The sequence below is a fragment of the Cupressus sempervirens genome, chromosome 1 (assembly GCF_028749045.1).
Source record: "Cupressus sempervirens isolate cs-2001-9-10 chromosome 1, ASM2874904v1, whole genome shotgun sequence".
NCBI classification, from domain to species: Eukaryota; Viridiplantae; Streptophyta; class Pinopsida; order Cupressales; family Cupressaceae; genus Cupressus; species Cupressus sempervirens.
The window spans coordinates 111099818-111113282 of NC_143118.1; the positions used below are offsets into that span (position 1 = coordinate 111099818).

At 38.0% G+C, this 13465-nt stretch overlaps 1 protein-coding gene across 1 annotated transcript in view; it reads right to left on the bottom strand.

The window, feature by feature from the left end:
• Positions 1–1234: 1234 nt before the first annotated feature.
• LOC149576459 (putative beta-1,3-galactosyltransferase 12) overlaps positions 1235–13465 on the bottom strand; it is a 54125-nt gene continuing 41894 nt past the window's right edge. The window contains exons 6-7 of the mRNA XM_089817380.1: positions 3913–4055; positions 1235–1642 (exon numbers count right to left, since the gene is read on the bottom strand). Of these exons, the coding sequence (XP_089673506.1) occupies positions 1557–1642; positions 3913–4055 (229 nt within the window). The 3' untranslated portion in view covers positions 1235–1556. The remainder of the gene's footprint in view (positions 1643–3912; positions 4056–13465) is intronic.

Below are 13465 nucleotides of genomic sequence, written 5' to 3' on the forward strand. Positions count from 1 at the left end.
ACTAGCAACAGGTTCTCTATTGTCTGTACTTTGTATATCAGTAACTTTTAGCTTATCACCTTTCAATGATTCATGAATATTAAGACTTTATATTCTGTACTTACACAAGCCTAGTCGTAGAAACTGTTTTCATTAGCATACAGATTTCTATTTTACTCCCTAGTTATATTGAATTGAGCTAAATAGCATAATCTATACCGTTGGAGATAATTGAGGGCTTTTTGCTCTTTTTGGCTACATTGTCATTAGGGTAGCATATCCCCTCTAAAACCTATGCATACCATCTTCATGGTGAATCCAAAGAAACTACTCCAAGACCTCACTTACAATCAGGATCGTGTAACCCTCACATACTTAGAACTCTTGACCACCACAAAATTTTCTTACAATAAGCCACTGTAGGTTTTACAAGGTGAATATTTTAGCAAACATGTTTCTGTTGAATTGATTAGAAGTACAACCGGATCTCTACAGGATTTTATTTGTTTGGGATAAACTTAACAGTGTACAGATTAACAAATTTGTACTGCAATGTTCAAGAATAATAGCTATTTGGAGAGGGAATAACTAACTACTTCAATGACTCATCCAATGATAAGATGAAATCTGCAATATTCTTCTTCTGGCTAAGATGTGCAGATGATGATCAGTAGTAACCTTAGAAACTTTGTTTTCCTGACATTTCTAGTAACTAATATGGTGCTCTCTAGGTGGTAAAACCTAGGAAATGCATAATTAAGACTCACAAGCACATATTGCAAAAAGGTCCCCTGATTGAATATACCTGAAAACTGTCACTCCCGTACTAATTATAAAATAGATAAACCTTTTAACTTCTTTTTTTGAAAAATGCAACACCTGATCCAACAAAGAAATTAGAGAAAAGGATTATGATGGATAATGGGAATAATGAGGGTAAAAAGAAGATGATGCTGAACTGAAAATATATAATGAGGTGAAAAGCTAAAAGACTCCTTCCAGATTTGTGATTCATGTTAATAGACCAGTTCATAAAACATTTCTATTTTATTCAAGTTTTGACATCCGATTAGACAGTAGCGAGAATAAATTATCCCAAAGATGTAAATTTATCAGCAAGGTTAGGAGTTCATTTCCATTTCTAAGCAAAACTACAAACAATCCAGTTATCTTTATTTGCACGATAATTCTCAACTAATTGTAGCAATACTTAAATTTGACAACTGTACAGAGAAAATTTTGACATGATCCAGAATGATGCCTTTTCTAAAACTCCTTCAGATTAGATTATGGGAGAAGTCTCTTACACCAGAAAAATAAAAATACAAACAAGTTGCCCCATATTCAAGACAACTTTGCAAAAACCAACTGACAAAGAATTGGTAGCTATGCTGACATTGAATGTCACATGAACAAATTGAGTAACTTTTGATTACTTTAGGTCTATCGTGTACACGGTACACTAGATATCACAATAGTGGAAGGCAACTGGAAAAATCTAATGAAGTTTCCAATCAGCTTTAAAAAAATTAATAAGAGCACATGATCGTGTAAAAGAATTGGATGACATTCACTCCCTATTCATCAGGTGGCAATGTTGGGCTCTTTGAACACATGTCAATCTTGTGCAATTTTCGTAATTTTTCTACAGGATTACATAAACCTGCACATCAGAACAATAATACTTGGTGTGAGCAAGAAATTCACTCTGCATCAGCTAGACTGAATCCACCAATCCTTGGAGATTCCATACAAATGAAACAATTTAGTTTATAGCCAATGTTAGCAAAGCACGCTTTAATTAGAAACACCCAATCTCTGACAATCTAGCAGCATATCACTCTCAAATACACACTACATTCTGTAAAGTCTAGAAACAAAAATTCCATCTAATAATACTCAACAGCTGCTGGTATCAACTGAATATAATGATCACTCAATCCTGATAGAACCACTTTGTACAAATAGTATAATGAGAGCAGGCCATTTAACACTGGAATCAGGCTTAAAAGTATGTTGGATTCTTCCTCTTATTTTAGATATATCCTGGCATTCTCTTGAAAATGTGCTGCTGCTGTTTATTTCTAGCTAGTGAATGTTGAATTAATATCAACTTTAAGCAGTCAAAATAAAGACATACCAAATAAAGCATCTTCAAAATAAAATTTGCAGTTATCTTGGCAATTTTAATATGTTTAGTATCAATGATCTCTTTGAGGTGGAGAGGTTTGGATTGCTATATGTTAGCACAAAAAGTAAAGAATCGGTGTAAATGCCATATAGTAACCCTTCGTAAACTATTTGTAGTCCTAAGATGTTCTGGCCATTTAAGGATTCCCTTTACAGTTTTGTTCTCTGAAAACTCAGCAAATTCTAGGATTAAAGTCCATATCTAATAAAGGTTGAATTGATATACACCTGTACTTGAACAAACTGATATTATGTATCCAATACAAACAAAGATTTAACCAAAAATGCCAAATACAACATGATGAGCATAACTAAACTCTTTGATTTGAACTTATAGCAGGCATTCTAGTTTCTAGGAGTGTCTAAATTCAAAACCTATCACACGGAACACTATTCCCCCTCAAGTGGGGTGCTATCCATCCATGTCAAGTAAACTCTATGCTTATGTACCTATTCATTTTTTTCTGCATCATATTTAATTTCACCTTGACCTTACTCCCAATGGCATTTATGTCTATACTGTAAAATTAGAGACAACTATCTTTGCTGTTTAAAGAAGAACAATATGAAGATTCTCAGCAATCGATCCAGAAGTGGTAGGCCGGGATGAAATAAATAAAAAAGAAGATTCGATGTAGCACTTTTCATCCTCTCAAAATAAAGATAGCATAATTGTTGACTGAAAAGAAGGTTGCACGGGATTGGGGGTACTTGAATACTTAAGGTATGGGAATGGGTACTGGTACAACTATTTTTAAAAATAGAGGACAGGGGTAATTGGGTACATCAATTTAATATTTATGGAAAATCTGAAAATATGAGTCATAACGATGGTTTTTTGAAAACAACAACAATGATAAAGCTTGTAGATGCAATGTATTGTTTTCAATTTCAGATTTGCAAAATGTTTGTAATAATAATATATGCTAAATGTTTTGCTGCATAACAGAGAAGGTGTACTTTAAACATGAACAAGAAAATCATAAATCATATAACAATGACATATTGCAAATGATAAACTTCTGTCTTGAACAATGATAAAGTTTACAGTTAATCAGTATTCTACCGAAGTTTCAAACTGATTACATATTGAATTCAGCATGATAAACAAGCTGATATGCAAACAAAAAACCGAAACAAATATCAGAAATCATAATCAAGGCCCTTAGCTATGATGCTCTCCAGTGAGTACCCGGTACTTAGGAACATGGGTATGCAATCCTAGGGGTGTGGGTACATGTACCCATGCACTTTTATATGCTTCAGAATGTTTGATTATGAATAAAAATGAGAAATGGTGATCTTTTTACTGCTCATGTCTAAATTATCAAGATTATGCAATTCCAATTTTCAAAGCACATAAATACTAAGCTTGCAAATATGCGTTCAGAAAGTTGTCTATGCCTATAATGTTTCAATGACAATTTTTATTAAAGTGGACGATTTCAGATAAGTAATGTTTCAATGACAAACTATGAAAGTGAAGAGGATAATTTCACATAAATAAAGATCTCAGTTTTACTTTAGATATTTGATTTTAGTTGTTATCATATTATTTAGCATTTCTACTAATCCATTCTAACTTTCTATCCTTTAGGGTCCCGTTGACATACTATTGTCCTCTGTGGAAATAGCTATTAACTCTTTCTTTCTTTCTTTCTTCTCGACTCTTTTACCTCATTCATCCCCATCTATAGCTTGTAAATAAGAAAGTATATGCAAGCACATTTGAGGTGAGCATACCTGAACACTTGGGGATATCCCATACAGCAATAGATTTAGGTTTGCATCGAGAGTCACATATTGCTCGATTGTCTTCATGGTCAACATTCATAGCAAGCATCCATGCTCCAATGGTGACATCCTCATTGGTGAACATTCTAAAGCTGTAAATGCACATACAATAGGATTTCATGAATACAATAATTATAGCTTCGATTCAGCCATGACATGAAAATCTTAGCATATCTATATTTAATATTTGGCACAGCACTAGAATATTCAAGCCAAACACAAAAATTGAGAGGCAACTATGCAATAAGAGCACTATGAATCTTACAAATGAAGATTGCACTCCCTCATATTAAACAGATGAAACTACTGAGCATACAAAAGGATCTAAATACACTTTGCACCATATATTTTGATATAAAATAGTCAAATCAATGTGCAAAACAAACCAATATTGTAAAAAAATCACTTCTACACTAAAATTAGGCTACACTCGTAAACCCATTCACAAGATATGCCTAGTACTGATCACTTACCAATTTTGTTCAATTAGCATCAAGATCAAATTCTGATCCAAACAATCTAAAAGTGGATCATTTGAAAATGTTTCTAAAAACTTACACAAAATTATATGTTTTATGGCTTCTGTCTATGAGATGTTGACATAATTAAATCAAAAAGTCTAAAAGTGAATCACTGGAAAATGTTTCTGAAAATTCACACAACCTATATGTTATATGGCTTCCGTCTGCGTGATGTTAACATAGTTGTTAATAAAAAAATAATGGTCATATGTTCAAATAAAGCCATCTTTTTTTATGTAGTTCTTCGACAGTGAAAAAAGGATAAAATCGAAAGAGTCAGCTGAATGCTGACAAACTGAACATAAAACAATCACACATTGCCTCCACCGCTTTCAATTTTTACTGTTTCAAAGTGGTGGAGCAGTGTAATAAACTTGCTGGAAATAGAACAGCAGACTAATACCAGGCTGGTGGAATTTCATCAAACACATAACGTGCAACCAAAGTCTCAGACCAGTGTAAGGCAACAACAAAATCTTTTACATGAAACTTAATGCCAATCTCAAGAACATTTACTACAGCATTAACAATGATGTTTTTTTTCTTTTTTTTCTTTTTTTCACCTTCGATTTCAGAATAGATAATTTCAGATTTCACTAAGAGATTACAACCAGACCTCAGAATCAATTATTCTGGAATTACAACTGGAAAATTATGTTCAGTTTACATTATACTAAATATATGAAAATGAGCTCAGATACAGTCCATACCCTGTATATGTCCAAGAGCTCACTGGAGTTGCAGAACTCGAGCCTCTTACTTGAGCACCTTTCTCCTGAGACTGCCGTATGAATCACGCATCCAATCCTTTTCCTTCTGAGACTGCCAAAAGGGTTTACGCATGAGTATTTGGTGTCAGTATTTCCACCCAGAATGTTGTATATGAATACTGCTGGCAGTAGTGTATATATTCACTCCACATTTTTCCCACTGTGACTCCCGAAATGTGAAGCCGCTGTAAGAAGGCAAAACGGCTTACACTTTAATGAAGGTAGTCGTTGGCAAGACATGATAACCCCTTCTTAATGCATATGACTTTCCACTGCCGGAATATGGTAAATGAAACTCCTGCGCTAAGACCAGACTCTGTAACTATGCTGTCCCTGCTGAAAATGGAGTAGAAGGTCCTTTTTGCGTTAGAACTCTCCCTGCTAAATGGCGTCCAGTTCATCCAGCCAACACCAGTCGGGTTGCTTCAAACGTGGTAGCAATAAAATCACTTACAATAGCTTCATTTCCTTGTAACGTAGCAAGGGACTGTCCATATGCCGCTTTCCAGACCCAAAAGCAAATACCCAACTATCATGTACTGCTCGACTCCCTGTATAAAATCAGCTATATTCAAACTCTAAATGCAAAAACAATGGAACTTACTTTACTGTTTAAACTGGAAGCTCACTCCTTACCGATTTCTGTCCACAACCATTCAACTGCAAATTAAAGGAAGCATGGGGTAATGTCCAGCTCCTTAATGTTTCAGACTTGAGGGTTTTCGTCCTCAAAGCCTCAGACCAGTCACATCAAAGCAACCAGAACTTGGAATATTTGTTTTCATAAATTTCTTGTATGTTGTTAATCCCAATGTAAGCTCTACTTTATAGCCTCAAAGTGAGGGAAAACACAAGGAGCAAGGAATGTGGGATTAAAACTTCATTTTCCTCCTGTAGTCACTTAAAGTCATTTTATAAAGTAAATAGCTTTATAACATTAAAATGACTTAATTCCACTCACTTAATAAAGTTCTGAAGTAAATTAAATTAAACTCCTGTTGTGACTGGTAGGCATCCTGCTAAATAATTTTATTAATCTATCCGGATGTGGAGATAGATTAAATTGGCGCCCAACTATCTAGTGCTGAGAAGGGGACATGACAATCCTCCCTTCCCGAGATTGCTTGCCCTCAAGCAATCTCAATGCTGGATGTTGCAATATAGAGTAACCTTCCCAAGTGGCATCTTCATAAGGTAAGTCCTTCCAACGGAATAAATATTCCCTGACGGTTTTGTTGCGCAGCCTCCTCTCTCGGGTTTCAATCACTTCCTCTGGCACCAAAATAAGCTTACCCACTTCATCAAGCGGGGGCAAACTCACTGAAGATACAATCTACTGACCCACAGCCCTCTTGAGGCAAGAGACATGAAAAACATTGTGGATTCGGCTGTCACCCGGAAAATCCAGCTCATAAGCGACTTCTCCTACCCTCCTGGTGATATAATAAGGTCCATAGAATCTGGGCTTAAGTTTCTCGGACCCACTTTTCTTCAAGGAAGTCTGTCTATATGGCTGGAGACAAAGGAAAACTCTATCACCCACCTCAAAACTCCGCTCAGTGCGATGTCAATCAGCGTATAACTTCTATTGATTCTGTGCCTACTGAATATTATCCCTGAGAGCTCTGAGGATATCCTGCTAGTCCATTATCCAATCTTTGGCCAGGGGTGCCCTACTATCCGGTAATGCCAAATCAATAAAAGAGAGGGCCTCATAACCATAAAGAGCATGGAAGGGAGTCATCCGAATGGACATATGGTAGCTGGTGTTGTAACAATACTCTCCCAAATACAACCACTTAACCCATGCCCTCTGCTGTCCTGCAATGTAGTTCCTCAAGTACCCTTCCACCCACTTATTCACTACCTCGGTTTGGCCATCTGTCTATGGCTGATAACTCGTGCTGGGAATCAATTCTACTAGTCAATCTGAAAATCTCCTGCCAAAAGGTACTGAGAAACCTACTGTCTTTGTCACTCACAATAGTTCTGGGTAATCCATGGAGCCAGAAAACCTCTCGGAAAAACAATTCAGCTACCTAGGAAGCTGACCAGTTTGCGGCTATCATGAAGAAATGTGTGTACTTGATCAATCTGTCCACTACTACAAAGATGCAGTCCCTACCCTGGACCCTCGGCAACCCAGTAATAAAATCCATGGAAATACTCTCCCACCTCTAGGCTGGAATAGGGAGAGGCTGAAGTAATCCTGCAGGAAAACCCTGTTCCAACTTGTTTTGCTAACAAGACTAGCACTCTCTGACATCCTATAATACATCATCCTTAAGCCCCTTCCACGAGAATGTCTCTCTGATCTGCCTGTAGGTTTTGAAAAACTCTGGGTACCCTACTGATGGTGCATCATGTATGGTGCATATAATGTCCCCCTTCAGTTTAGATTCAGGTACTACGTAGATTCTGTTTTTGTAATAAATAACATCATTCATTACCTTGTACCGCTCGTCCTAAAGTATACCATCCAAAATCTGACAAGCATGAGTATTTCTAGAATACTCCACTAATAACTGGGACCTTCAATCTACTGAAATCTCTGAAATGGCGTAACATGCTAGCACTGGGGGTCGTCAGGAAAGAGCATCAGCGACTATATTATTTCTCCCTTTGACATATTCAATGTCAAAATCGTAAGCCTATATCTTACTAACCCATTTCTGTTGCCTTTCATTCAACTCCTTCTGTTCCAGGAAGTAACGCAAACTGTTATGATCCGTCTTAACTATAAATTTACTTCTCACCAAGTACTGCCTAAATTTGGATAAGGCGTGCATGATAGCTAGCATCACCTTATCATAGGTGGAATATAACAACTCGCTGCCCTTAAGTTTTCTGCTCTCGAAAGCAATGGGATGACGGTCCTACATCAATACTGCCCCTATCCCGCTTCTCGAAGCATCACACTCTAAAACAAAGGGCCTAGAAAAATCAGGAAGTGCCAACACTGGACACAAGCTCATCACCTGTTTCAGCTTATCAAATGCTGCCTCAGCATCCTCTGTCCAAGAAAATGCCCCTTTCCATGTCAAATTGGTAAAGGGAGCTACTACCTGTGAAAACCCCTTGGCGAACCGCCGATAATAGGAATAGAGACCAAGGAAACCCCGTAATTCCAATACATCCCTTGGTGGTGGCCAATATAGAATTGCTTGTATCTTCTCCTAATGCACCTTAACCCCCTCGGCACCAATCACATACCCCAAATAGAGAATCTCTGTTAGCCCAAACTCGCATTTGGACTCTTTTGCAAATAAGGACTGCTCTTCCATGAGATTAAGTACCTCATCCAAATGCTGCAAATGTCCTTCCCAAGTCTTGCTGAAAATTAAAATGTCATCAAAGAAGACCAGTACACTTTTCCTTAGCTGTTTCTTCAAAATATGGTTCATGCATGACTAGAAAGTGGCAGGTGCATTAGTGAGCCCAAATGGCATCACTAAAAACTCATAGCATCCGTAATGGCATCTGAAAGTCGTCTTGTGCACATCCTCCTCACGGACTCAAACTTGGTGGTATCTTGATTGAAGATCTATCTTTGAGAAATAAACTGCCCCATGAAGTTCATCCAATAACTCATCAATGCGGGGAATTGGATACCTATTCTTGATGGTCCTCTTGTTCGGTGTGTGGTAGTCTATACACATCCGAAGGGTGTCGTCCTTCTTCTTAACCAACACTACTGAAGAGGCAAAGGGACTAGAGCTAGGTTTGATATGCCCCATATCCAAAAGCTCCTTTATCGTCTTCTCTATTTCCTCCTTGTAATGCCTAGGGTGACAATAAGGGGTGACAATAAGGGGTAACAATAACAGGTTTGGCTCCCTCCTCAAGCTCAATAATATGCTCAAACCCTCTATCTGATGGAATCCCAGGAGGTATATCCTCAAACACTCTCCTGTGCTTATCTATAACTATTTGAATGTCACAATGATTTCGTTGCCCTGGATCTTGTGTCTCCTTTGAGGAGATAAAACACTGTGTGGCCCACTCTATATCATCATGTCTCAATATGGCCTCCATCCTGTGAGTTGTAATCAATCTAGGTCCACTATATCTTATGGCTTTGAGGACTACCAGTCTATCACCCTGTAAGAACTCCAACTGCATAGTCTCGTAATCAAAGGTGTACTTGCAGAGAGTCCTTAATCACTGTCTACCCAAAATGGCATCCAACCCATCCAAGTCAACAACGTAGAAATCGGTCTCCAAAAGATAATCATCAAACTGTATCTAAAGACCAGCTACCTTCCCTGTACACCCCAAAACTTCACCGCCTACTACCTTCACCTCAAACTCAAGAATGTCAACTATCAGTAAACTTCTCCTAGATACCATCTGTGTACTGATGAAGTTATGTGAAGCTCCTGTATCCAAAAGGCATACAATGCACTGCCCCTTAACCACACCTTTCACTCTGAAAGGATGACATGTCGGATCACTAGAAAGAGTGGCTATGACTGGAGGCTATTCTGTAACATTCTTCTTCTTCTTATCTTTTAGGGCCTGCTCTTCAACTTCTTCCTCATCGCTGTCCTCACCCTCTTCACCTTCCTGCTGCTTCCCTTCATCCTCGAATAGAACCTCTACATAATGTATCTTGCCTTTCCCTAGGCATCTGTGATCTGGGGTCCACAGCTCCCTGCTAGTAAAGCACAATTTCTTCCTTTTGAGCTCATTCCGTGTTTCGAAATCCAACTTGGGAGGAGTGGTTTTATGTTGATTTTTATTTCCTTAATTTGATGTAGATCCCCTATAAGGTTTCTTTGGAGGCTGTAATATCAATGAGGGTGAATCCAAGTCATGAGCTATCTTGATTGCATCATCTAGAGTGTTTGGTTTAAGAACTTTAACCAAACCCCTAAATCTATCCTGTAAACCCTCTGTGAACAGCATCACTTTCCGCTATTCTATCATGTCTGGCACCGTAATTGATAAACACTGAAACTCATCAATGTACTTATCTAATAATCCACTCTGACATAACTAAGCCATGTCCCTGTAATAGACTTCAACATCCTTCCTGTCAAAACGGGTGATCAGTTTAGAGCTGAAAATCTCGTATGAAATTATGAGGCCATGATTCTATGTAACCAATCCATGATGCCACCAATCATATGCGGCTCCCGCCAGGTGCATAGTCGCAAATCTGATGGCTTCCGCTTCAGCCATGGGCTTAAGTGTCAAATAAGTATCTAGCTTGTGAATCCAAGCTCTAGCGAACGTCTGACCACTACCATCAAAGGTGGGGAGAGTAAGTTTATTGATAACATGTTTTAAGTCCCTATTAGGTGCTCTCGGTCTCCGGTCTTGCTGCTGCCTTTCAGCCTCTCTTTTCTGATTTAAATACTGCACGAAGGTCAAATTTTGTTTAATTTCATCCGAAAACAAATCCACTCATCAAAAAACAAATCCACTCATCAAATGTTGCCATAACATTATCTAGTAACAAATTTGGGGCTGCAGATGGTACAACTTCCTCTTCTTCAGCATTAAAAACAGGCATCAAAGATCTGTCTGTGTTATGTGTGGGAGCTCTAGCTGCTCAGGGAGTTCCAGCTATACTTCCACCTCCACTGTGATGACTAGGTGCCCTTCTTTGGACTGGAAGCAACTGTTGCATAGTACCTGCTAACTGCTGAATCGCATTTGCAATGTTGTTTTGCCCATCTCTAATAGCTCGTAAAGTTTCTTGTACTTCCCTGTCTTGTTCATCTCCGTTATGTGCCGTTTTAATATTGTTTTTTGGTTCAACCTATCCCAATTGTTCAATCTATTGAGTAATATCAGCTTGTCCACCTGTTTCCAAGGTTATTTTCTCATCAACCGAGAAACTATCTTCAATGTCAACGTGTACTGAGGAATCTACTTGTTTCCGCTGTAGGTGACTGAATTTATGCTGCCTTCTACTCATTCCTGGTTGTCATTTTAGGATGATAATGTTCTGCAAAATTTTAATTGTTTCCCACAAGATAGCAGGTCTTGTAGCTCTGATAACACTGTAATAAACTTGCTGGAAATAGAACAGCAGACTAATACCAGGCTGGTGTAATTTCATCAAACACTTAACGTGCAACCAAAGTCTCGGAGCAGTGTAAGGCAACAACAAAATCTTTTACATGAAACTTAAAGCCAATCTCAAGAACATTTACTACAGCATTAACAACGATGTTTTCCTTTTTTTCACCTTCAATTTTAGAATAGATAATTTCAGATTTCACTGAGTAATTACAACCAGACCTCAGAATCAATTATTCTGGAATTACAATTGGAAAATTACGCTCAGTTTACATTATACTAAATATATGAAAATGAGCTCAGATACAGTCCGTACCCTGTATATGTCCAAGAGCTCACTGGAGTTGCAGAACTCGAGCCTCTTACTTGAGCACCTTTCTCCTAAGACTGCCGTATGAATCACGCATGCAATCCTTTTCCTTCTAAGATTGCCAAAAGGGTTTACGCATAAGTATTTGGTGTCAGTATTTTCGCCCAGAATGTTGTATATGAATACTGCTGGCAGTAGCGTATATATTCGCTCCACGTTTTTCCCACTGTGACTCCTGAAATGTGAAGCTGTTGTAAGAAGGCAAAATGGCTTACACTTTAATGAAGGTGGTCATTGGCAAGACGTGATAACCCCTTCTTAATGCGTATGACTTTCCACTACCGGAATATGGTAAATGAAACTCCTACGCTAAGACCAAACTCTGTAACTATGCCGTCCCTGCTGGAAATGGAGTAGAAGGTCCTTTTTGCATTAGAACTCTCCCTGCTAAATGGTGTCCAGTTCATCCAGCCAACACCAGACGGGTTGCTTCAAACATGGTAGCAATAAAATCACTTATGATAGCTTCATTTCCTTGTAATTTAGCAAGGGACTGTCCATATGCCACTTTTCCAGACCCAAAAGCAAATACCCAACTATCATGTACTGCTCAACTCCCTATATAAAATCAGCTATATTCAAACTCCAAATGCAAAAACAATGGAACTTACTTTACTATTTAAATTGGAAGCTCACTCCTTGCTGATTTCTACCCACAACCATTCAACTGCAAATTAAAGGAAGCATGGGGTAACGTCCAGCTCCTTAATGTTTCAGACTTGAGGGTTTTCATCCTCAAAGCCTCAGACCAGTCACATCAAAGCAACCAGAACTTGGAATATTTTTTTTCATAAATTTCTTGTATGTTGTTAATCCCAATGTAAGCTCTACTTTATAGCCTCGAAGTGAGGGAAAACACAAGGAGCAAGGAATGTGGGATTAAAACTTCATTTTCGTCCTGTAGTCACTTAAAGTCATTTTATAAAGTAAATAACTTTATAACATTAAACTCACTTAATAAAGTTTTGAAGTAAATTAAATTAAACTCTTGTTGTGACTAGTAGGCATCCTGCTAAATAATATTATTAATCTATCTGGATGTGGAGATAGATTAAATTGGCGCCCAACTATCTAGTGCTGAGAAGGGGACATGACAAGCAGTGTTTTATCAGTCTGCCATAGGTAGCTTTCCTAGCTGATTGTGTTGGAAATTTGTTTAGCGCTCCCCTCGAGATTTGTGACAAGGGCTTAACCACCTCCTATGTACTATAAGTTGAGTAGTTGTATCAGACATTGACAAATCGGTCTTTTGATGCAATGGCAACCCCACTCTAACAAGTGCTATCTGCGCTTAGTCACGGGTTCGAATCCTCAAACCCTCGGATAATGCTAAGGGGGATATTGTTGGAAATTTGTTCAGTGCTCCCTTTGGAATTCGTGACAAGTGCTTAACCGCCTCCTGTGTACTATAAGTTGAGTAGTTGTATCAGACATTGACAGATCGGTCTTTTGGTGCAATGGCAACCCCACTCTAATAGATTTCTCTTTTAGAGAAGCTTCGACCAAGCCACCATGAGGAATACAAGAACCAACATATCGTTTAAAATCCTGAACTTATTGCATTAGATGTAAGCATAGGCCTATAATATATCAGCTAAAATCATATCAATTGTTGATCAAATAGAAAACTTATCAGCATTGTTTAAATACATTATATTTACGAATTTAACATCAGTTTTCTTTTTTGGGATGTGTAATTTATTGCTTCTTTCTGTACCTCCAGTATCTTGTGGTCAACTGCTTTTATACCTCTTATTGGGATCTACTCTACCAATATTCACCACAAATGTTGTCACTCTGGCATATCTTCA